This window comes from Melitaea cinxia, chromosome 5 (genome assembly GCF_905220565.1).
Source record: "Melitaea cinxia chromosome 5, ilMelCinx1.1, whole genome shotgun sequence".
NCBI classification, from domain to species: domain Eukaryota; kingdom Metazoa; phylum Arthropoda; class Insecta; order Lepidoptera; family Nymphalidae; genus Melitaea; species Melitaea cinxia.
The window spans coordinates 5,569,880-5,597,294 of record NC_059398.1 but is presented as its reverse complement, the minus strand read 5'-3'; the positions used below and the strand labels follow the sequence as shown (position 1 = coordinate 5,597,294).

The 27,415-nt window shown below is 32.2% G+C and overlaps 1 protein-coding gene across 1 annotated transcript in view; it reads left to right on the top strand.

Annotated features, from left to right (window-relative positions):
• The first annotated feature begins 206 nt into the window (after nucleotides 1-206).
• Nucleotides 207-27,415, top strand: part of LOC123653451 (adenosine receptor A3) — a 102,669-nt gene continuing 75,460 nt past the window's right edge. Inside the window, exon 1 of the mRNA XM_045589448.1 lies at nucleotides 207-630. Coding sequence (XP_045445404.1) covers nucleotides 207-630 — 424 coding nt within the window. The remainder of the gene's footprint in view (nucleotides 631-27,415) is intronic.

Below are 27,415 nucleotides of genomic sequence, written 5' to 3'. Positions count from 1 at the left end.
TTATTCGGATGAATGTTCACTAACCATTTAAATATTTTAAATAAAATGCTGTTAAGATTTTTTTTTTCATTTATTACTTAACAAGTAAATTCGTTGTTAATAATGTTGATGTGGTCAATTTTAGTCGTGACAAATTATTTTGAAACATGTCAGAAATACTATAAGTGTTACTTCGATCTTGTCTTAATGATATAAATACTTTCGGGATGGACGAGGAAATAGTAACAACGACGGCCGCCGTGGACCCAGGTCCGCATCGGTCTCCTACTCCTGAATTACACGCAACCTACACGTCTCTGGAAATTTTAGTGGCATTGGTGGCCGTTGTAGGCAATGCTATGGTGATACATGTGTTCCGTCGCGATAGAAGATTACGGCGTCGGACAAATTACTACATAGTGTCATTAGCTATTGCTGATTTGCTTGTTGGTCTACTGGGTATCCCATTTGCGATACTCGCTTCAGTGGGTCTACCGAGAAACCTCTACGCTTGTCTTTTCACAACGTCGCTGTTGGTGATGCTTTGTACGATAAGCATCTTCTGCCTCGTAGCGGTGTCTGTGGACCGCTATTGGGCAATCCTTCATCCCATGTGCTACTCACGGAATGTTCGAACAAAAACTGCTATTCGTAAGTATTTTAAACCTTTTTTTAAATATAAATATACCTTGATTGGCTTCGAATATTTTTTATTGGAGTTCAAATAGTACTTATCGTTTATAGCTATTGTTACGCGCACACAACAGACATTAACTCCATAGGCGTTTGGTTGTCGATGTAATAATATTAATACTTTCAGAATTTATGAACTTACAGTCCATTCATTTTTAAATTCATTACTACAAGATTGTACTCGTACTGGCTATGTTAAAAAAATCGTGGATATCAATCGTGAAATCTACATATCTACTAAATTTTATGTGGTTAAATTTTTACAAAGTCGTATTAAAAGTGCATACTTTGTAAATAAGTAACCTATTGTAACAAAAACTATTTACATATTCCGTTCAAGCCAAGTATTAGTATGAGAAGCTATAATCAATATAATATAATGCTTATCATTTGTCTCGTTATGTTGTATTATGACAAAAAATAATTTTAACTGTTAGATAACTTTGTTTCTAATTTGAAAGTGACTTGGTAAAACCTGGAAAAATTCAGTTGATGTACGTATATTTTTTGAGTGTCAAGCAGTCTTCCATTTTTTATTGTACTGTATCAAATAAAAGCTAGATGTCTCGTAGTATTATTTTTTTATTTAAGATCTGTAAATCTCTGCACAAGGTCATTGTACCGTTTTGCCAGGGTTCGCCACGAAAGTGTTGGAGTTGATTTTTTAACCCAATCTTAAAAAGGAGGTTTTCGATTCGATTGCATTTTTTTACATGTGTTGAGTTGATTTTTTAACCAAATCCAAAAAAAGGAGGTTTTCGATTCGATTGTATTTTTTTACATGTGTTACCCTAGAACTTTTGACTGGGTGGACCGATTTCTATGATTTTTTTAATCAAAAATTGGTGCGTGTTATGTGGTCTCATTTAAATTTAATTTAGATATGACCTGTACTTTTACAGTTATCGCTAATAATGCGTATTTACTTGATTATTTTTTCGACGACCTATGTTGTATTATAACCTTATAACTTTTTAATGGGTGTACTGATTTCGATAATTCTTGTTTGAATCAAAAGGTGGTCAAAGGCTTGTCAATTATTATTGCACATTTTAATAATTATTTGATTAACTGAGGTAGAGTACAGCGGAGATTTTCCTGCTCAAAATATGGAGAAGACCGACTGGGGTAGTAAAGGGATAGTATTGGCAACGCACTTGCGATGCTTCTGGTGTTACAGATTACTAGCCTTACCCTTGTTGGTCACCTATTTATTTATATATATGTATATATATTCACACAAAAAATACAGTCGAATTGAGAAACCCTCCTTTATTACAAGTCGGTTAAAAACTATTATTCAATATTTGTCACTTTTAGTAAATGTGTTTTATTTTAATCAATTATTCTTGACATTTTACTCGTGAAAGCATTTTCTATTACGATCTTTAATCTATAGACCTCCATCACTAGTGACATGTTATTAGTCAAAACCAATGTAGTTTCAGTTTATATAATAAGTATCAGACAAGTTCAAATGTTTATTAACAATTTCTGCGGAAAATTTTCAGCTGACATTTACATGCCAAGTAAAATTTTTAATTTTTTTTAACGATTTTAAACAAAATGATGATTTCAAATATAATTTTAATATACGTACTTATAGTTTAATCTCTCTTTTTGTGTTTTCTTAGTCTGTAAGGATTAAATATTTTTGAAAGTATATACTCTACACACTTAAAATATATTTTAATATTATTAAGCTAAGAAGTTCACAATATGCGTTTATATCTAGAACCACCAGCCCTATTAAATAATGTTTCCATTAGAATATCTTTTTATGGTGGATGGTGTGGATGGTCTGAAATCATTACGCGTCATGACTTTCATTTACCAGAGCAGTAGTCACGAGTGTGAACGTCGTAAAAATCGTAGAATCGAGATGGTCCAGTAGATCACAATCATAATGCCGTAATTTAAAATTCTGTTTATGCACAGATGATTTTTTATATTTGGACATTATAATTTTGACTAAGTACTAAAGGTTACCATAGACGTCGAGGTGTAAACTTGTTTGTTTTTCGTCGTGTTACTACAACGTGTATTTTTTGCATAATTTCAAATAATAAGGTTTTGAAAGCAATGACATGACGCAGTTTTGTATATACTTTGGAAAATAACACACTTTTATAGTATATTAAACTTAAAATTATATAAAAAACGGAACAATCAGGTTGTCTTGAATTGTCGAAACTAGATATCTATCCATCGGTGGTTTAATGGCAAGTGATTTATCGTCTTTAGGTATAATTTTATTTCGCTAATTCAGAAGATTATCATCAATAATAATTATCTATATAAAAGTATACTGAGCAAAAGTATTCACAGTTTCAAATATTTTATGCTTATTCTTGACATTCGCTTCTATATCACAGCTAGCGATCGCGTTACAAAATAGTTTCTTTTTATAAAAAATATCTTGCACTTTATTACAAGTGCAGAAGAATCAAAAGAGGTGACTAATTTATACCTTTTTAAAGGAACTTGGAAGTTGTTTTTAAATAATAATAAAAAATAATTAAAAACAATCAAACTTTTATCCGTGCTAGCAAATACTTCGTAGAAAACATACCAAATCATTTTGTATTGTCTATACACAATGTTGAAGTAATACGTAAAGTATTATAATTTGGCGAGATTTGTTCATATCATTCATTCCTCTCGGCGAATTTGTGCTTCTCATATTTATTGTTTGTTTCAATTTACCTTAATTGTAATAATATTCGTTCTTTAGAAGTTCACGTGATATTTTTAAATATCGTTTTTTTTTACACGAAATTTAACTAAAAACTTTTCAATTTTGTATACTTATAATTTCTCTTGATCTTTTTCATCAAACGAAGCTAAAAATTAAGTTTTTGAATCATAAAGGCAAGTAATGAGCATGTAATTATTACTTTAATAAAATACGTGAAAATATTGTTATTATTATTATATTTACACACTTTGATAGCATTATGTAACTCTTTTACAAGTCTTGGCTTATTCAGTACGCATCTTAGACGTAAAGTTAATTTTATTTTAGAATTGCTTAGAAACAATAAAATTTACATATCTCGTCCTTAAACTTTCGTTTATTGTTGAAATATTACATCTGAGAATTATAATGACTTATTTGTTACTAGTATCTGAAATTCGGGATTTTACGACTGCCCATTTGAAGACATTCGGTAGAAACATTTAGTTTCCCTTTTATGGTTCTGTTTATGTTGTTGTATGCCAAGACATCGATTCTTATTAATTTTATATGAAAAAATTTTTTTTTGTTAGTTTATAGTATTAATAAATTATAGATTTTTTGCTGAAGAGCTTAAATTAAACAGTGATAACTACATAATTATAAACGATATATAGAAATACAGTTTAAATTTGTACAATTAAATTTGGTTTTGTTGCAAGAAATGGCTAGTTAGCCATAAGTCCGCCTATAGTAACTATTAGACAATCTGTAACTTCTAATCATAAAATTATGTTTTATAAGGTATTTGTGATGTACAATAAAGTATAAATAAATAAATAAAGTTTGTCAAATTAAAAATATACATTAAAAAGTAGGTATGTTACAATTTAAATTTTAATTTAGTTGGTATGAAAGCAACCTTGCAAGATGTAATTGGACCATGATACATCGCCATTACGTTGATTCACGTCACGTCCGTTGTAGTGTCATAACCGCTGGGTTTATAAGGCACCCATATATTTGATTAACAAAAGAATGTCATAATCTTGTCGCTGTACAATAACTTTTTCTCTATTTATAGGTGTACTAGCCTTTACCCGCGGCTTCGCTCGCATTGAATTTTTTTCAATAAAAAAGTATCCTATGTTACTTCTAATATCTTTAAAAATATGTGTACAAAGTTACATGATGATCGGTTAGGTAGTTTTCGCGTGAAAGCGTAACAAACAAACTTACATTCACATTTATAATATTAGTAGGGATATCGTTTTAATATCCCATGTTATATGTGTGATCTCAATTCAAAATGAATAAAAGGTAAAAGACGATTAAAACCAGGATCCTAAATTGAAAATATAAATAACAAGTTTGTGTGTGTGTGTGTGTGTGTATGTGTGTGTGCAATCCACACATAGCAGAAGTGAAAGTGAAAAAAGTCGTAGGAAGGTAGGTCGTTGCGATTTGTGCTATCGATGATGTTCACGGTATCGTGAAAAAGGTCGTAAGGCCGTCAGCGCCATGGGAAACGCAAAAAATTATTATGTAAGTAAATTTCGAGATTGTCTTTTCAAACAAAAAGAAAAAAAAATTAAATTAAAATCGGTTCACAATTAACGAAGGTAATAGTAAATAAAGATAACATACCGACAAACGTAGATTCAGCTCCTTTTTAACCGACTTCAAAAAGGAGAATTCTCGATTTGACTGTTTTTAGTGTGTTCCCTCATATTTACCTCATAACTTTTTGGACCGATTTCGATGTTTTTTTTTGTCGTCGAAATGTTCAATTTAGATTGAGATCTGAAGAGTAAATTTTGAGCTATTTCTAATAATGCGAATTTAATTAACATTTTTTTCGTCTACCTGTAGGTACTACCTGTATTACCTGTCGATGTAATCGAAGTCAGTTTTTTTTTCGTTAGCGAACAAACAATTATATAATGTGAGCTACAAGGACACTGAAGCAAACAATTAATGCGATAATTGAAACTGCGTCAAATTCACTTCACCTGCATCTTTGAAAATAGCGTAAAGCCATTGAAAATTAAAATCGAACTCACAAGAGCGTATATTTAATATTTATTTTCATGTATGGCAAAGTAAATTGTATGTACCTATTTAATGATAAAAAATAATTATTATTTATTTAATTTTTTTATTAAAGCCAGATTGAATTGAAGAAACTCGATGACTAAAATGGGGTGTAATTTCGTTTAATAAAGTTATAATTTCTTTAAAAGGTTCTAGTAGTCTTTACTAAAATTACTAAATGTATAAGTAGGCAAATTTTCTTCTATAGTGTGTTACTTCTACAGTTATTTCGATATTTTGTACGATTTGTGTAGGTACAGTATTAGTAAATAGATTCTACAGGTGTTTTAATAACAATATGTTTGTAAAACGTGTTAACTATTTAGTGAATCCTAGCCATCTTTTAGGATGTATAGGTACAGGGCGTAGTAGCAGTTATTGTTTGAGACTTATAAAAGTTTCATGCAGCTTAAAAATTGTTGAGCCTACTCAATTTTCAACATCAGCGAAATTAATTTTCATGGTTAAATGTCATGTTACGTGATCTGGCTATAAATATCGTTACGATATCTATTTCACAAAAATATCGAGAGATTTATGGATGAAAAAATTTATGACACTAAAATTATCTTAGAGTGATTTATTTGAACATAAAGTTTATTAACTTGTAAATTAAATGAATATATTTTTATTTAATTAAAGGAAAAATTATAAAAATGCAATACAATACAATACAATACAATACAATACAATACAATACAATACAATACAATACAATACAATACAATACAATACAATACAATACAATACAATACAATACAATACAATACAATACAATACAATACAAATACTTTGACGAACTTCAAAGTGAGTTTTCTATTGGGAATAAAGCAATAGATGTTAAAACAAAGCGTTATTACTAATATATCATTCTCTTTCAGGAAACCCAAGATAGAGTAAGTATATAGAGTGGTCGTGACGACAGGCTAGTGTGCTAGTGGCCACAGGCTTGACTTTACCTGTGGTAAATGTTTGCTTATGCAAAACAGATTTTTGTCGTGTCTGAGTGTTCGTGTTTCAATTTCCAAACATTACCTGATTTTTAGGAGTTTAATTTTTTGACTGGCGACTGTGTTATTTTTAGCCGCAGATTTACTACCCAGAATGAACATTTACTTTTACACAAATTCTGTTTGGCTGTTTGTTCACGTAAGTCTCGCCTTGGCTCAAAGAACACGTAAAGCCGTCATTCCCGGTGATCGTAAGCACTGATAACGACTGATTACTTAATAGGGAAATTGTCTATTATTCCGTCGGACAGTCGGACGCACACACCTTGCTTATGATTAGATCACGACTAAAATGTATGTGAGATATATAAATGAATAGATTACTACGCCATGTAAAGGTATACACGTATACTTAGGATATAAACATGTAAAAAATTGAAAAATATTAAAATTTAAACATCGCATTAATATTGTATATGTGAAGTTGAAGAGTATGTTGATTTTTTTTGAATACGATAACTTCTGTATATATTGATAATAGTTAATTATCCTTAAAATTGTTTCATCCCGGAAAGATTTTATTAAAAGGACACAATAACATAATAATTAGTCGCACTCGTACTAGAAGCCCAATATGTTATTAACCCCCTTAACCCCCCCCCCCCCCTATAATTTAGTTTTATAAAAAATAGTTGTTGGCAGATTCTCAGACCTACCCAATATGCACACAATATTTCATAAAAATCGGTCCAGCCGTTTCGGAGGAGTATTTTAACTAACATAGTGACGCGAGAATTTTATATATAAGATATATTTAAAAAAAGCTTTTTATGAAAGGATAATCTATTTATGAAAGAATCGCAAAAACCATATTTATAGTACCTATATACCTACTTGGCTTCTAGAATCGCCCCATAGTTTCACAGTCGATTTATTTTAGCATTTTAGCAAGAGGATTTCTCAAGATATTTGCTAACACCGCAGACTTATAATTCAGTAGTTAAATTTCTAACCAGGATTGCACGTGCGACCTGTTTCAAAAATATTCATGTCTTCTGTTCTTTGGCCAAGTTAAGATATAAACGGTTTTTCAATAAAAACTTAGTATTCTAAATCAAAATAAAAGAATAAATTTAGATTACTATGATTGGAATTTTTATTGTAGGTATTAAAAAGAGTAAGGCTTGGAAATTACGAATAAAAATCATATCTGATAAAAATGTCTCGCACGACCACGGCTAGAGATAAATATAACAAACCGATGGTGTTTCCCATCTTGAATTCTCAATAAATAATAGTAATCAGAGCTTAGAGTCGATTCTCTTACAACGCAATACGTGATACTTTGATCTATTGTCGTTTTCAACGTATATAAATTGAGCTGAAAACTCTAGGGAATATCACATGAGCTTTGTTAATAAAATTGTATTTTTATAAGCATTTTTTACATGCTTCAAACATATGTATCAATATTAAGCTTTTAGTAAGCTAGCTAGTAGCAATATACTTATTATCTAATACTAGTTGACCCGGCGAATTTCTTACAACCATATTTCATTGCCGTATAATTGTCATATTTTTTTTATTATATTTAACACAAACCATTTTTTTTACGTGGGGAAAATCCATCATGGATACCCTCCAGCGCGGGGCACCAGAGGGTTATGTCAGACTCCTACTGACTAAAAACCACCACGTGTGAGCAGTCGTCCGCCTAGGTAGGGCGAGATGGGGTCGCGTTAGCATTCGCCACCTCGCCCCGGATTTAACACAAACCTGTCCTAGCAATAACGAAGTCAAAAAATATATAATATATAATAGTATATAATAATATACAATTTGATGCAGTCGTTCGGAAGATATGCGCTACTTACATTTCGGCAATTCATTTTTCTTTATAGATTTTGATAAACAAAATGTAGGATTTGTTTTTCTATTATGAGTGATTGACGGCCTTCATCAAAGTTCATTAAATTGTTGTGATAGATTGATTGTCCATATGAAAGTGTGGCGCTATTGTGTTGTCCATAACTCCATATGATATTAATTTTTGTTATCTTTTTTATAGTTGTTTTTATTACCTTTTTAGCGGTTTATGCGTTAGATATTTTATATTGTTTATGATAAGACTACCTTTGTCCTAAAATTTGGATATTGTAATTTTCTTTTGCGATATTTATAAACAAATATGCAATAAAATATATAAATAATAAATATTTTTATTTGGACATTATAACAAATAGGTTTTTTATAAAAGTGTTGCGGTCAAATTTAAAATATTCATATTAATATTATAAGTGCAAAAGTGTGTCCGCTAGAATAATTCAATAGTATGAGTACATTTTGAACTTTAAGAGAATGAGAAGATATGCATAAAGTACAAGTTTAATGATCTTAAAACACAAGATTTCGGAATATTTCGACTTTTAATATTTATATGTAATAGGAAAAAATTGAAACTAAGTCTAAAATAATATTTCTATTATTAGTTTTTACTCGATTATTTGATATTTATATATTTTTTTAGTTCTTGGGAATATTTCAGTTTATTTCTTAGTGATTGGTTATATATTTTCACTTGGATTTTTGAAAATGAAATTAATTTTCCTAATAGCAAACGTGCCTAAGCAATAATCATTATTCGATGTTTGAGATATCTAAAGACACCAAAGGTAACGTGCTCTCCCTTCTAAGGAAGGTAATTTATTCAGTTTCATAAAAAAAATCTAACATCTTGAATAAATCATTACCTAATTTAATCTACGACGTCGAACAGATCGAATCGATCGATCGTCGAATCGATATCGAAAACGCCAGCCTTGCCTATATATCAGTTTGGACTATGCAGGAATGCTTATTGATGTTTCATACAATACCAACAATCAAACCAATATAACTATTAATTACTTTGCAAATACTTATTGATACCTTGTAACATATTTTTGTTGCGGTGGAAGAGATAAAGTAATAGAAAACGTGCCCAAATATCCAGAAGCCCGATTTCGCTATGGGAAATATTTGTTCTGTTTTTGTTAAATAAGCCTTATTATTATCTTTTATTCAATGTAACATTGCTATCAAAACTTTGTCCGTAATTTTATATTATGGAATCTTGTATTTGAATCTTTAAGCTTTTTTAACCGAATTCAAAAAAGGAGGAGGTTCCTCAATTCGATCGTATATTTAAATGTATGTTCGGAGATAACTTCGTCGTTTATGAACCGATATAATTCTTTTTTGTTGGAAAGCTAAGGAAACCAGGAGATAAGATAAGGAAACCAGGAGCTGATGATGGGACCCCAGAGAAATCGAGGGAAACTCGAAAATCCGCATAACTTTTTACTGGGTGTACCGATTTTGATGATTTTTAATTTAATCGAAAGCCGATGTTTATCATGTGGTCACATTTAAATTTCATCGAGATCTGATTACAACTTTTGGAGTAATCTTTGATAATGCGTATTTACTTGTCTAATTTGTCGTCTACCTACGTTGTATTTACTTGTCGATAAAATTGAAGTCGGTTTTATTTCATTTGCTTGCAAACTCAATTATTATTAGGTATATGTTTTGACAGACGTATAATGCTCAAGTATTGATTATTTTTTATTATTATCCGAAAACGTGGTGCAGCTGTCGTTGTTATGACTAGACTTTCAATATAAATCTTCCTAAGACCTAAATGGATATTACGCAAGTGTTTAAAACTGTAAAGATTATAGAAACTGGGAAAATAGGATTTGTAGGATTGAAAATTTCATGACTTGTTTAACAATTTACAGAATTGATCGTAATTCGTCAGGTCAGAAAGGATTAACGATATAATTTAAATATCAAAGTTCTAATGCATCTTTATTCATCTATATTGCTTATATATTCATATTTCTTCGTGTTTTTTTTTCTCATACCCATAAATAGAAATGTCTGTATAATAGTATACTTATATACAATTATAAATATATATAGGTACATAAAAGGCACTGATCCGGTAGACATATAAATGCCCAGTCTAAACTCTAATGATGGAACTTTAATAAAGAGTACATTAATTCTATACTGCAAAAGTAATTCAAGAAGGGATTTCAAAAATGTTGAGAAAGTATTTTTTGAGTTATCGGTTGGCTAAAAATAATAAAATAATGAAATAATATAATAAATAAATGTACTCGTTGAGCGCACGCAAGCCTGCGACTTGGGACACCGAAGATCCACGGGCACCATTGTTGCGCCATTATTCGGAGTGTATCCCGGACTTCGAAGAGGATGAGATTGGTGCTGTGCTCGCGCAGCTTAAAAACGGGAGGGCCCCGGGGGACGACGGAGTTACCAGTGAACTTCTTAAAGCCGCAGGGCGACCTGTCCTGAAAGCCTTGGCAAGACTATTTAACGCCGTCATCCACCGAGGTACCACGCCGGAGGCGTGGTCCAGGAGTGTGGTGGTGCTGTTCTTTAAGAGAGGCGATAAGTCTCTGTGAAAGAATTACAGACCGATTGTTGGAAACACCAACAAAAGACAATATTGTAATTAGCATTTAATAAGGTAGCTATTTAAATTTTTTAAATGGTAACTCCAATCCGTCATGTCTGGCTCGTTATCCTTTTTATACATTGTTGTCTCTCTCTCGGATTTTGGATCGCCGGCAAGGCAGACGTGTTTCTTGTGCTTAAAAGAGTAATAAATAGTTAAGTGTGAAAACCGTCGTTTTGCATTCATAAAAAGCCATCAAGTCAACCGCCCACTATCTACCAGCAAGAGCGTCAAACATACAGTCCACTCAAAAACCTAATATTCCTACACCGATCTCACTTCTGAGCCACGTCTATAAGCTGTTTTCGAGGGTTGTTACGAATCGTCTCGCCAGAAGACTCGACGAATTCCAACCACCAGAGCAGGCTGGGTTTCGAAATGGCTTCAGCACCGTGGACCACATCCATACTGTTCGGCAGATTATCCAAAAGACGGAAGAATATAATCAACCGCTGTGTATGGTATTTGTGGACTACGAGAAAGCCTTCGACTCTGTCGAGACCTGGGCTGTCCTAGACTTTCTGCAGAGATGTCATATCGACTGGCGATATATCGAGGTACTGAAATCTATGTACGACGCGGCGACGATGACCGTTCATGTCAATGTCCAAAGAACAAGACCTATTTCAATCCGGCGTGGGGTAAGACAGGGGGATGTAATATCACCGAAACTGTTTACCACTGCGCTAGAGGATGTTTTTAAGACCTTGGATTGGGGGGAACGAGGCATCAACGTCAACGGCGAATTCATCTCTCACCTTCGTTTCGCCGACGATATTGTCATCTTTGCGGAGACGCTGGATGAGTTAGGCCAAATGCTGGCCGGCCTAAACCAGTCCTCCCGACGTGTCGGTCTCTGTATGAACTTGGATAAGACGAAAGTTATGTTTAACAACCAAGTCATACCGATACCGGTATCGGTCGATGGTACCCTTCTCGAAGTTGTTCAGGATTATATTTACCTAGGCCATACTATCCAACTAGGCCGCAACAACTTCGAGAAGGAGGCCGATAGGAGGATTCGGTTGGGCTGGGCGGCGTTTGGCGGACTCCGTCGAGTCTTCACTTCGAAGATTCCGCAATGCTTGAAGACAAAAGTTTTCGAGCAATGCGTCCTGCCTGTGTTAACATACGGAGCCGAGACGTGGACACTGACGAAGGGACTGGTCCACAAGTTTAAAGTCGCTCAACGTGCAATGGAACGGGCTATGCTTGGGGTCTCTCTCAAGGACAGGATTAGAAATGAGACTATCCGCGAGAGAACGAAAGTAACCGACATAGCCCACAGAATTAGCAAGTTGTAGTGGCAGTGGGCTGGTCATCTGTGTCGCAGGACCGATGGCCGTTGGAGTAGACGAGTCCTAGAGTGGAGACCGCGACTTGGCAAACGCAGTGTGGGACGTCCTCCGGCCCGTTGGACCGACGATCTACGTAAGATTGCCGGTGTAGGCTGGATGAGGATTGCGGAAGACCGGGATGTGTGGCGCGAACTTGGGGAGGCCTATGTCCAGCAGTGGACTGCGATAGGCTGAAGTGAGTGGCTAAAAATAAATAATTTTGTAACGCACTTATATATACTAACTTATGTTGGTATATATAGAATAAACGAGTCTATTAATTATGGCTTATTTCATAGAAAAAAATGATTTCAAGTAAATTTTGTGTGTAAATTCTTTTTAATCAAAAAGAAAATTCTATATATTACTTGAAGTAAAAATTTTGTACCCATTTTTACGGAATTAACGCGGACAGAGGAGTATGAAATTTCGCACACTTATAGTTTAAATAGAGAAGAAGTGCAGAATGCTAATATTTCTTTAAAGTTATACATAAAAAATACATTAAATCAATAAAAAAAGTATTATACACACTACCATATACTTTACACACACACGCATACCTACATATATATACTCTTTTGTTTCTTATTTTAGAACTAGCTGTGCACGCGACTTCGTCCGCGAGGAATTTAACAAAAAAGTTAGTGTACAGTTCGCAGAGTTATAAAATAAATAAATTTCTAAAATAAAAGTAGCCTCAGTTACTCCTTTCTACACCAGCTATCTGCCAGTGAAAGTCCCATCAAAATCGGTCCAGCCGTTTCAGAGATTGGCCGGAACAAACAGAGAGATAAAAATTTAAAAAAATGTTATTTTGTTATATGTACCAAGTATACAACGATATGCATTTACTAAAAAGCGGTTATTTTAATATTACAAACAGACACTCCAATTTTATTTATTTGTATAGATTATAGTCTTTGACAACATAACCTTAACAATGTTCAAATTAATAATAATTTAAATTAATTATGGCCTTTTTTCGATAACTATATATAGGTGATCACTAGTAAAAGTAGTTGGTTGATTGTTTCAATTAAACTGCCGAAATCGATTCAATTAAGTTAAATAATGGAGGTTTCAATAGAAAGTGGCAGTACTATTGAACACTCAACTCTTAAATAATAAATGGTAATAATAAATAGTACAGTTTGAATTCCTACCTAAATATAATTAATATTGTTAGAATATTTTTTTTTCGATTTTATAGATATATATTTTTTAATCTTCGTAACATTTTTATGGGCAATGCCGACGGTAGTCATTTAACATCAGATGGCTTTATTCGCTTGTTTACCCCTTTATAATAAAAAAAAAATCAAATGTGGAAATTCGCTGTAATTATTTTAGGTTAAGATGAAACATTTTCGGCACAAACAAATATCAATATAAATATAAATATCTACACAATACACACACGGTCGTCTGTTACTAAAGTAGGCAAAATAATGCTTGTGTTATAGGCTACAGCCGACTGGTATAGCTACATTTTTTTAATTATAAATATACGTCTAGGATCAATATAGCCACACACTACGCAACTTACTAAAAAATATAAGATAATGGTAATTTTCCGTAATAGAAGAGCTTCTGCTCAGATAATAGAAGTTTACAGTAGTGTACTGTACAGCAAGAAATAAATAGATTTATCAATTGTCATAGTAAAACGTCATCTTGCCTACGTGTAATCATGATTCAACACTCAAGGATCGCGTCTCGTCTGACCACAATGCTCAGGAAATAGTTCATCTCGATAGCTCGCAGGAAGTTTGCGTTTGTGGAGGTGACCATTGTCATGGCTTGCGACTTGAGACTTTGAAATTGGGCTCAAGATATTGATTGTTCTTCTGTGTCAAGAATACTAGATATGTCCGTATTCAGAAGAACAAACACTTTTTCTGATCTTATAAGCAAAGAATCTTTTTTTTTTTGACATTTTATAATATAATAATTGTACTGTTACAGCCTATAGTCCTATAGGCATCTCAATAAAACCTTTTTCTCTTAAGAAGTTTAATGTAAGTATTACATTTTAATCACTATTAATTGTCTGTAGATATTATGTTTTACATTTTCGCAAAAAACGTGTATTTTATATTTTTAACCAACTTCAAAAAAGGAGGAGGTTACCCAATTCGATCGTATATATATTTTTTTTATGTACGTTCCGGAATAACTTCGTCGCTTATGAACCGATTTTGATAATTCTTTTTTTGTTTGAAAGGAGATATACTAAGTGTGGTGCCATGATAAGGAAACCAGGATCCGATGATGGGATCCATGAGAAATCGAGAGAAACCTTCGAAAATACGCATAACTTTTTACTGCCTGTACCGATTTTGATGATTTTTTATTTAATCGAAAGCCGATGTTTATCTTGTAGTCTCATTTAAATTTTATCGAGATCTGATTACAACTTTTGGAGTAATCTTTGATAATGCGTATTTATTTAACTAGTTTTTCGTCTACCTACGTCGTATTACTTGTCGATGTAATTGAAGTCGTTTTTTTTTCGTTTGTTAGCAAACACAATTATTAGTTTTACAATTTAAGAAATATTCTTTAAAACAAATTCAAAACATTAAAATTAAGTCTCAATTAAACAGTTTGCTCTAATATCCATTTTTATACACACGATTCAGATGGGTGTGTTTTAATATACGAGTAGTATAAAATATTACAAGTTAAATAAATCTCGTAAAATACATATTTTTATATAGAAAAATTAATAACAATTATGTTCTCGATGCTAAATAAAATATTTGTACTGATGCAACACGTAATTAGTTTGGATTCCTCCATTTAAGTCCGGTATGCGGGGACTGATCCCCTTTTGATAGCAACGGATTTAAACATTTACGAATGTAATCTACCACTGGAGGTATTCACCTACTTTAACGCGTTTGTCGCCCGTTTGTATTTTATGTGTTTTTTTCATTATAGTTACTACAACAAATAACGGAAATTTGGAAATAAACAGAATTTTTCGCTCTTAAATTCTTATATTGTATTTGTTATTAGTGTGTAAAGCTGTTAATGCAAATACATTGTTTATCTAGAAACTGGAGAAAATGATGTAAGGCTGTAGACTAATCTATACAAATAAATGGAGAGCCGATTTTTTTGTTCGCTTAGGTATTCTGCGAAAATTACTGAACCAATCAGAATACGTATACCATAAGATGCAGCGTGTTTTGGAGGTTTTAGGATATTATGATATGTTGGTGATTACTTATCGTGTAAATAATATGGATGGACAGAGGTCGCTAGTTTATTTATATTTTTAACTAGCCGTGCTTGCGACTTCGTCCACGTTTTGGGTATTTACATGTTCAACGTGATTCTTTGAATTGGCATAAATTTTTATTTATGAACAGATTGACATGAAACAAACAATGTAGTTCAATTCAATGAAGCTTACCACTATATTAGTGTAAACCACATCTACGCCAGAAACGCACAGACAAACAGACAAACAGAAAAAATTCTAAAAATTATTGTTTAGGGTGCTATTTGCGATGATAAAGATCCTAATAATATTTTTTCTCATATATCTTCCATATACAGACAGCGATCCGTTACATTTATATTATATGTCTATTGATGATGACGATTAATGACATTGTAATACTGTTCTGTGCTTTAGAAACGAAGTATTTAATGTTAATATTGTTACTGCTTTTTTTTTTTTTTTTAATCTATACCTCCGATATAGTGGTCGGAGCGCGTTTTCTGCTATTTACTCTTTCATTCCAGTTCTCGCTTTCATGCCTCTCGTAGTTTCATGCCGCATACTTGTTCTTTCTTTCATTCATCTCTTTCTCACTCGGGGTGGGTTCCCCACTACTGTTTGCCTACTTTTGCTTGGCTACTTACTATTTAATTTCATTAAACTCGGGTAAATAATTGTACACAGTTTAGTTTTTAAGTGATTTTAGTTTTACAGGGCTGTTAATTTTTGCTTTTTGTTTTAGTACAATATGAATTTTGTCTTGGTGATGTTCATCATCTCCACTACAAACTTTTTTAAATTTTACTACGTTTTTATTAATACAGTTTTATTCTATCTTACACACTAAGGGACTTAAATTTATATTAATCTATTTAACAATTTTTTATATGTTTATATATTACTATAATTTGTTTATTTTTATACATCTTACCGGTAACAATACTTAAAATTTTGATACTAGGTGCAAGACTAATTTACAGTTCGTATACCTAATTTTAAAATCTACTTTCAAGCTTTATACAATATACCAAACTAATTTGCAAAAACTGATGACTTATTCTAATATTGTTACTGCTAGATTATATTTCCTGGAGGTGGCACTTAGTCGATGACCTTAAAATATTTTTTAATATATATTCATAGCGTTCAGGTGTCAAAATCATTTTTAAATATTAACAATGTTATAAAAATGTAATAAACAACTACCATTAAAATTTTTAGAAAATAATTAGGCAACACGTGGTCAATATAATTTTTCGAACATACGAAATCTTCCATGTATATACAATTGGCGCGCCAGGTTGGCGCCATCACCCCCGGCGCCAAGCCGCCTTGTCCTGAACGACGGCAGTAGCGTGCCAGGACCCGCCCCTGATGCACAATGAACTTTTTCTATCTGTTGTTTGTAACTGTATTAGCTAAGTTTGCAGTTGCTAAGATAAGTGGAGGCCCACGGGGGCGTTTTGACAATAATATTCATAGAAAGCCGAACCATCATTATGTCAGTGCTCACCATGCACATTTCTCGTACCATCCACCCAGTGTTATTTACTACATGTGTCGTCATTGTTCCCATTTCGTCACATATCCAGTGTTTCATGGTCTACCACCGACCTACGTGTACAAGTACCGAGAATCAGGTGGAAGATTCGGTGATCTATTAGCCGGACTGGCTTTGTACAATTTGGGAAGAGCCTCAGCAGAGCATTGGCAGTATACGCATTACTACCCGGTTCGTTCTGATGAAAAATGTTCCATGCAAGTTATTGATTCAAAACATTTCGAAGAAACGAAATTGCCCTGCTTTGTAATGTCTTCCTTTGTGGCGCGTTCACCGGAAAGTTTTTTGCCGGGTCCAAATGCCTTGGATATAACTTCACCTCAAATTGATATGAAACCGTTTCTACAGCATAACGGGTCGACGTTGAAGATAACTCGAGAGCAAGAATGTGTACTATGGCATAATACTACATTAAACAAGGAAAGGAATATTATACCCTGTACTTTATTGAAAGAATACTCGGAAACCATGAAACCTTCTGGTATACCGGTTTATGTATGGTTGCCGTCTACTCTAGCGTTGGTTATAACTATCTACGTGTTCTGTTACTGTATTTGCAAGAGGAAAATTCGAAAGGAACAAGAACCTGTCAACAATGGAACTATAATTGGTTATTATAGTACTCAGTATTAATTGTTTGCACTAATTTCCGGCTTTTAAAAAAGTAATATCTGTGTGTTCTGAAACTAATCGACTAGTCGTTAACATAAGACTACATAGTAAATTTGAATTTTAGCACAAAATTTGTTCATACAGCTAGTTCAAAGTTCATTCAATATTACAAGGTTTTTAAAAATTACGTGTTTTTTTTTGAATATTTGAAAAACAACTTTTATTTTTCAAAAATTTACTAGCCCAATGAATGTTAAAAATTTGTATTTTATATCTCTTATGGTGTATAATTTACTGCAACTATGATCGATATCTAAGAATCTTTTTATAAGCGATTTGAAATGTTACATAAAGATTTTCTTATCAACGAATCAGATTCATTTTTTAGGATAAATATAGATATCTGTTGTATTTATTGTCTTATTAGTATGTGAATGTTGTGAGTTTTGTAATAAGAGTATGTGTTTATATAAGAATTTTAATGCATTTAATTAATATTTATAGACTGCCGGGTTTTCAATTTTTGTAAACATTTTCTTTGTTTTTCTTTCTTTTATCACACCTTCTTAGAATGTCAATACGGAGGAAAGTAAAATAGTGATTATAGTGTATTCTATAGAATTAATTAAAAAACTATAACTATTTATAAAGAAATAAAGAATCTTTATCACTTATCCTACAAAAACAACAAAAATTTACTTTAGTTTTTTAGTTTACGTAGAAAACGCCTTAGTAGTTAGAGTAATAATCTTTCACACTACAGCATTACATTTTTGTTTCTAAAGATAATTAAGCAATATTACATAAATTTGAGCTATTTACGCGTAGATATTTAATACACCAAAAAGATCAATTACGAGTAAGTCGGATAAGACACGTTCAATGATTCGACGTTCTATAGAAATTGATTTTTATTCATAAAAATAATAACTATATTATTTAGGAGCTAATATTAACGCGTGGGCGTTATGTAATTGTGTATTTTAGTGACGCAAAATATTTAAATTCAAAATGTACTTTTAATTTTTTTTTGTGACATTTAGTACTCTTCTAAGCTTCCTTGATGTATTGAACGAGTGTTAACCTCGCCGGGATTATCGTGACATACATATTATTAATATCCATTTTATTTTCATTACAGTGCTTACTGGTCTCATCTTCATCTCTAAATAAAATTATACATTACTTAAGAACTGTAGTTAATATTTTGATGTATTAAAGTAATAAATTATGTAACTACGTATTTACAAGTATTACATGACTCTATAAATATATTGACTATTAATTCTTTTATTACTACTATACAAAATATTTATACTTTTTGTAATAACAATTATACTCATTTTTAAAACCTTATTAATTTTTTATTTGCTCTGGTTACAAAATTTTAATACCTTGTTATTTTATTATTAGCCGTGGTTATAAAATTTAATGTAAATAGTGTTTATTTGTGTTTTATCAATACTTTGATTTGATTTTTCAATTGTAATTTTATATTTAAATTCGGTAGCAAATACCTAAATCGGCTTTTTTTTCGTTTTACAAATCAATCAACAATCTTGTGTTATATATTGCTCGCAATCAATTGCATTTTTATGGTTTTCTAGTTTCTGTCTAGACCGCATATAAATCTAAAGTCAAATTGTTTTTTTATAATTTAGTATCCATGTTCTCAATTGACATTATAATTGTGATTCAATACAAAAAGATATGATATATTTTACTAATGTTTACGCGAATTTCACTCATTATAATGAAACAACTTTCCGGATTATATCGCGGCTTATTAAGTTTTTTAGATGCCCGACGTTTCGGATACATTACAGCGATCCTGGTCACTGGAGGACTCCCGGGAGGCTTCTACAATATTTAATAAACCGCGATAAAATCCGAAAAAGTTGTTTCATTATAAAGATATGATATATTTTTTACTACTTTCAGAGGAACTTTGTACAATAGTTTAAAATACAGAGCAAGCTACATTCAATGACCGTATATTTGTAAATATCGTTATAAAAATTTCTTACAAATCCATCTAAAATTAGAAAAATAAAAACAAATACGTTATTTGAAAATATTAACTGGAGATTAGCATAGTTTATACAATATTATTGATATTTTTTAATTTAAAATTGTTGTCTCTCATATAACAAAACAATATAAAATCAACTGATACATCTTCGCAATTGTGGAGAAAGAAGAAGTGATGTGATGTTTGCATATTGCAGTAAAAAATTGTAAAATACACTCAAACTATAATTACTGACACTGATCTTCTGTCATATGTGCATAATCAAAAAGTTAAAAAATATGTATTGACAAATTCAAACATCTAGTTGCTTTTGTAGAAGGACGTAGAAAAAACGTTTGATGTAGTAGAAAAGCGTTAGTATTTCATTTGTTTGGATGTATACATTTTTGATAAATAAATTGGTCTTAAGGTATTTCCTATGGTATATTAAGAGAGTATTGATATTGGAGAGAATTTAATTACGGTAAATCAATGGCAAACATTTCGTTTGTGTTAGTAATAAACGCAAAGAGTTTGGCTTTGTTTTTATAGATAATATAGAAATAGGAAATTCGAAGAAATTAAAAGCTTTATGTTAGTATGATAAGGAAGTCCGTAGTAGTCTTTGAAAAATGGATGCAAATGAGTGTAATAAAAAAAAATTTAAGATTGAGTAAGAACTATGAGAGAACTAATGATAAGTACTAATTAGTAAGCTTATGATTTTTGTCAAATATCGAAAGAATAATTGCATGTGTGTGTGTATGTGTGTGTTTATACTCAACTTCACAACACTCAAATTCACAACACTCAAATTATGTCCAATTTTTTTATTACTTTTTTTACATTTAAATAGACGGTAAAGAAAAAAGGGTTCGTTAACTGATGTTTATGGTACGTAGTGTCCTTCGTATTTCTTAATTAGCTTCATCTAATTATCATAACTTTACAAGAAAATGAGGTGTCACTGTTACAAGGTCGAGAATCCGTGATACTTTCTTCACTATAGGATTTAATTAAGTAACTCTAAAGTTTTAGTATTTTTATACATTTGTTTCTTAAAAATGTTCAAATTATACATATAGATAAAAAAGGTTTAATGACAGTAACAAGTTTCTTTTCAAAGTTTTCTACTTACGTACGTACCTACGACATTCATATTGGGCCAATTATTTAGCATATTATAGTTGATACCATTTATATTTGGATATTTTCTCTAATGGTTCCATAATATAGCAATGCTAATAAGTGTTACCTTCAGATGAGAACATCGTAGCATTACGCAAGTGACAATAGTGAATAAGTGGTAAATTAATTTGTGGGATACTATGTAATCTATATATTAATAGTTGAAGCAAAAACTTTGTACCCCTTTTTACGAAAATTACGCGGACGGAGGAGTATGGAATTTCGCATACTTATAGTTTTTATAGAAAAGAAGTGCAAAATGCTCATTTTTTTGGAAACGAAGATTTTTACGTACTTAATATATACCTACGCGTACGAAGTTGTGGCTTTCCGGCACTAGTTCTTAAATAATAATTTGCCACTGTCGTAAAGAAGATGCAAGGAAAATTTATTGTTATTGCGTTGTACTAGAAAGTGTATAAAAATTACACTCCGTTCAATTCTTGCTCACTTTAAACTATTTTTTTTTTACTTTCTATTGCACTCTAGTACAGAAAATATTACTTAAAAAAAACTTTTTCAATATTTTATCGCTACTTTCGTTATTGAAATCTATAAACCAACCACTTATCTACTAATTTAATCCCTTTTATTTATTCCCTTTTAATATTTAAAAAAGTGTTTTTTAAACGTTTGTTAGCTAACAACAACTTTGGGGTCTACGTATATCATTAAAATAAACTTGTGTTAGTAAAATAATTTACTGATTTTACTAAAAAAAGATAGCCCATTTACAGTACTAAATTTCATTCAAAATAGGTGTGATTGCGAACGTTCTTGTGGGTGTTATTTGAAAGTGGGAAAGTCTATCTTTGTTTGTAACACTACTAAATCATAAAAAAAAATCTCTAGGAGGTTTCGATGTCCGCGTAGATCAAGATGGCTGCACATAATTTAACTGTGTTAATTAGTAGTGTTAGCTAGCGTTTATTATATTTTCTGCGGGCATAGGTCATTGATAAATTTATACATTTATTTAAATATTTTAAAACAACAACGTCTTCTTAAAAATGCGCGATCAGGCCACTGGCATCAGATAAAAGTGGTGCTTGTTAAGTTGACCTCTAGTTAATGCTTGAATAGTTAGACAAATTTAAGGATTACATCTATACAAATAAATAAAATTGGAGTGTCTGTTTGTAATATCAAAATAACCGTTTTTTACTAAATGTAAATGGATGTATACATGATACATATACCAAAATAACATTTTTTTAAAATTTACGTCTGTCTATCTGTCCGTCTGTTTCAGCGAACTGAAAATAACTTATTTTGTAAAATTCCACGCGGATGAAGTCGCGGGTGCAGCTAGTAACTATCAATAATATAATAATTATCAATATATAATTGTGTTAAAATTAATGAATAAAATCTGACATTAAAAAAATATTCGCTCCTTTACAGAAATGTCTATAAAAATTACGGTGTGACGCATACAATTGGAATGGTGAACAGATATCACATACGTCACTCTGCGCTGGTCTAGCTTAAAATATAGGTTAAATTTTTTTGTCTAAAAATAATCAATGTAGAGAAAGATTACGGTGGCTATAAGTTTATCATAGAGTTTTATTAACAGTGATATTTGGCAAACATCCAGCTTACGGTAATTGCAGTGCCAAGTGTAAGCGAAGTTTGTGTTAATTAGACTATTACATCAATTTCCAGTTTAATAATTGTGTTTACTAGCAAACGAAAAATCGACTTAAATTACATCGACAAGTAATACAACGTAAGTAGACGAACAAAACAAAACGTGCTGTGTGGTTGCGACAGTAAGAATATAGCCACTCCCTCTCTTCCCGTGGGTTTCGTAAGAGGCGACTAAGGGATAATACAGTTCCACTACCACCTTGTAACTTAAAAGGCTGACCGATAGCGGGATACAACTGCTGGTTTTGAAATACACAGGTCGAAGACGGGCAGCAGCATTTTCGGTGCGACAAAGCCAGCCCTGCGGTCACCAACCCGCCTGCCCAGCGTGACTGGTGACTATGGGCAACACACATGAGTTCACGCCATTTTTGGCGCGAGCTTGTGGAGGCCTGTGTCCCGCAGTGGATTGTATTAGGCTGAAGTGATGAAGTGATGCGACGAACAAAAAAAAACTTTTCTCCCGTGACCATGGTTATTTAAAGTATCCGACACGTCGGGCGTCTAAAAAACATAATAAACTGCGATCAAATCCGAAAAAGTTGTTGCATTGTACTTCGGTTTTCGAAGAATAACCTCGATTTCTCTGGAATGACATCATCAGATCCTGGTCTTCTTATCGTAGTACCACCCTTGGGCTATCTCCTTTCCAATAAAAAAAAGAATCATCAAAATCGGTTCAAAAATGACGAAGTAGTCCGCGAAGACACAAAAAATATATATGTTGCAGTCAGAACTCTTAACCAGTCAAAAGTACTATTGACTAGCGAAATCAGTCAAAAGTACTTTTGACTGGACAAGTTGGTCAAAAGTGGTTTTGACTGAAAATTATTGGTTATTAGTACTTTTGACTGCAAATTCGCGGTTAAAAATACTTTTGACTGACGCTCTCCGTCAAAAGTAGTTTTAACTGCAAAAAAGCGTCAGTCAAAAGCACTATTAACTCGTTAGATGTGAATAAATTTAGTCAAATGATCCTGATAAACCATAATAAATTTATGCCCGCGATCTTCTTGCGACTGCATGTCAATCAGATCGACTTGGCAGCGGCTGTTCATTTCAGTGTGCAGGATCGGTTTCTAAACCTGGCCCATCCTTTTCTTGCTTTTCTTCCTTTGGCATACTTCGCACATTGATAAATATATATTAATCATTTCTTTTGTAATATTAGCGTACTTTTTTATCGTTTCATTCTTAAGTCTATCGCGACCACCATGCCCTATAGAAATATGAGCAGCATAAATAATGTCGTAGATTTCCTCAGCCGGCAAAAATATTTGACAGGTTCTGTGTTTGTAACTAATTTTTTTATACCACAAACTTCAATGTGTTAAAGCGTTGTAGTCTACTGTACTGTAATGTTGTTTCCTTTTCATTAAATTTCGCGTCTTCCACATCCATTGCAAACTTTTCAAATTTTTCTTTGCTAAAGCCTTCTTTCTTTTCGTAGTCACTCATTTTTGTTCTAATATCAGCACGTTCTCCACTAATAATGAGTAATATAAAAGTTTATATGTGCGTTTGTCGTTATTTTTATCGACCACACCTTAACTTTTGAGAAGAGTTTTGACTGATACAACCAGTCAAAACCACTTTTGACGGACTCATTTAGTCAAAAGTACTTTTAACCAGCTCCATTGGGCAAAAGTACTTTTAACTGTTATTTTAGTCAAAAGTATTATTGACTAAAGCAAACGGTCAAAAGTACTTCTGACTGATTTTGCTAGTCAATAGTGCTTTTGACTGGTTAAGAGTTTTGACTGCAACATATATATACGGTCGGATTAAGAAACCTCCTTTTTTAAAGTCGGTTAAAAATAAAAAAATTTGAAACGATAATTTAATTACAAAAGATTGTTTGGAAATATAGAAAAGGAAGATCATATTAAATAAGTGCTTAAATTAAAAGCAACAATTCAAACTTGGTAACTTGTTACAGATCAATTTTATCTTTTCAATAGCAAGAATGATTTGTTTTCTTTCAAATATAAAAATGAATAAATAAATGAATAATATAAATAAATCAATGATAATAAAAGGCTTCAAAAGCATAGATGCTCGTTACGACCGTAAACTTTATAGCCTATTCAAATGTATTATAGTCTGAATCACTCATTATCTCCCGCGGCTTCCATTTAATGTTACACTATGTAGTACTAATGTAAGTTACGTTTAGGCCATTCGTTTTTAAATTATTAATAATACGAATGTGCTAAGAATGTAAATAGTAATATGTTGATTAAAGTATCTTCATATCGCAAGATTATCGGATGTTTATACATGTGGATAGCTTCATAAATGTTAAGCTACCTCTGATGTTAAAGTTCCTATGCTTCTGTGTAAAATTCCCTATAAATAACTGTTATGAACGTTCTCTTTAATTTTTAACCGACTTCAAAAAAGAATTAGTAGGTTTTAATCCGACTGTATTTTTTTTAGGTGTGCTACCTAGTGATGTGCCGGATCGTAAGAAATGTATATCCGCGGACATGGATCCGGCTATGGACATTTAGTGTCAAGATCCGCCGATATGGATCTTTATCTACTCACCCAATAGGCGTCGGCATGTGACTTTGAATGATAGTGACGTCCTGCTCGCAATCCGACGGGCAGTACAGGTTACGACTTGCATTGCGCGCGTATTACTTTTGTTTAGCAACCAGCCGGGCTAGCATGCGTACAACGAGATATATCTTGACAAGAGAGAGAGATAATACCTACATCAAGTTTTTTCTCGATTACCCTAACATGCGCACTACGAGAGATAAAATTCTCTTCTGAAGACTTCACCTTGTCGAATAGAAAAACTCGTGCTGCCCTTACAAAAAAAAATACAATATTTTTACAATGCAACACTGGTATCTTTCTAAATTTACACTACGTTTAATCTACATTGAGACATTGATATTGATTGACACTCAATTTCACTCAAATTCTCCATTGCTTAAATCAAACGGATCACTAATGTCCCTTATGCGTCTGCGCTCGACTTTTCGCGCTTCCCGCTCTTCGTATACCGAAATTTTATAATTGTAATAGGTAAACGCCATGGTATACAAAAAATAGGCACCCGGTTTATTTTATTTTTTAACCGACTTCCAAAAAAGGAGGAGGTTCTCAATTCGACTGTATTTTTTTTTTTTTTTTATGTATGTTACATCAGAACTTTTGACCGGGTAGACCGATTTCGACAAATTTTGTTTTAATCGAAAGGTGGTGTGTGCTAATTGGTCCCATTTAAATTTATTTGAAATCTAACAACTACTTTTCGAGTTATATCTAATAATGCGTTTTTACTTGACGCTTTTTTCGTCGACCTACGTTGTATTATACCGCATAACTTTCTATTGGATGTACTGATTTTGATAATTCTTTTTTTGTTGGAGAGAGGATATCCCTAGTTTAGTACCGTGATAAGGAAACCAGGATCTGATGATGGGATCCCAGAGAAATCGAGGGAAACTCTCGAAAATCCGTAATAACTTTTTACTAGGTGTACCGATTTTGATAATTTTTAATTTAATCGAAAGCTGATGTTTATCATGTGGTCACATATAAATTTTATCGAGATCTGATGACTACTTTTTGAGTAATCTTTGATAACGCGTAGTTGCTTGACAATTTTTTCGTCGATCTACGTTGTATTACTTGTCGATGTATTAGTCGGTTTTTTTTTCGTTTGCAAGCAAACACAATTATTATTTATAACTTTAAAATATTTAAGTTACTTTATCGTCGTCTTTCTCGACGATAATATTGACAACGAGAAGTTTCTCTTCTTTAAACGTCAAAATCACGTCAAAATTCGACAAAATTACGATGTCATGTTAGCTCCCGTAGAGATAAACACCACAGGCAACTAAAATTTCATAATAACTCTTCTAATGACGTAACGAGAAGAGTATCACGTGCACGCATGTTAGCTACTGTAGACATAAAGAGATAATACGAGAAAAGGGGTAGACAAAATTTTGTCGTGGTGCACATGCTAAGCCTGCTGGTCCAGGAAACGTCGGACCTCTAAAAAACTTAATAAACCGCCATAAAATCTGAAAAAGTTGTTTCCATAAAAAAATTGTTTGTTTTTTCATTTTCTTATATGTATAAAATAAAGTCATAACTTTCTTTGTGTAATAGTGATCTCATAAGATAGTTGATTTAGGATCTTTGATTTATATACTATTAGTATGTATATTAATTTACTAGAATACGTTTGCAATTAAAGGTTGCCAATTATTTGATTTTAAGAAATAAAAAAATACTCTGAGTCTATTTTTTTTAAATTATACTACTTAACACACACAATCTAAGTTATAAGCATTTTATCCTGTCAATTTTTATTTGAAAATTAATAAAAGATCCACGTGAAAAGTGACGGATACGGATACTGATACGGACCACATTTCTTCCGCGGATATCCGCGGGTACGGGTATTCGGAACATCACTAGTGCTACCTCATAAATTATTACTAGGTGCACCAATTTAGATGTTTTTTTTTTTAAATACAAAGTGGAACTTGTCATGTGATCCCATTTAGATTTTTTTGAGTTAGTTCTAATAATGAGTATTTATTTGCCTGTTTGGTCTATATACGTTGTCTTACTTGTCGCTGTAATTGAATATGATTTTATATATTAGGTTTGCAAGCAAACAATTATATTGACAAAGCGATACCAATAACCAGAAGCTATTTTCGTTTACATAAGTAAAGGTCAACCTAAATCACGAAAGTTTCTTATTTCCTCCTATCTCGGTGGAGTTTATATAGCTTGAGTTATACTACTTATCTTGGCCACATTCTATTGATATTTACTTCGTGACACGATTCTTTGTATAAATATCTTATACACAAAATTATTTTGAGAAAATCAATACTGGCTGTGATATGGGCTAGTT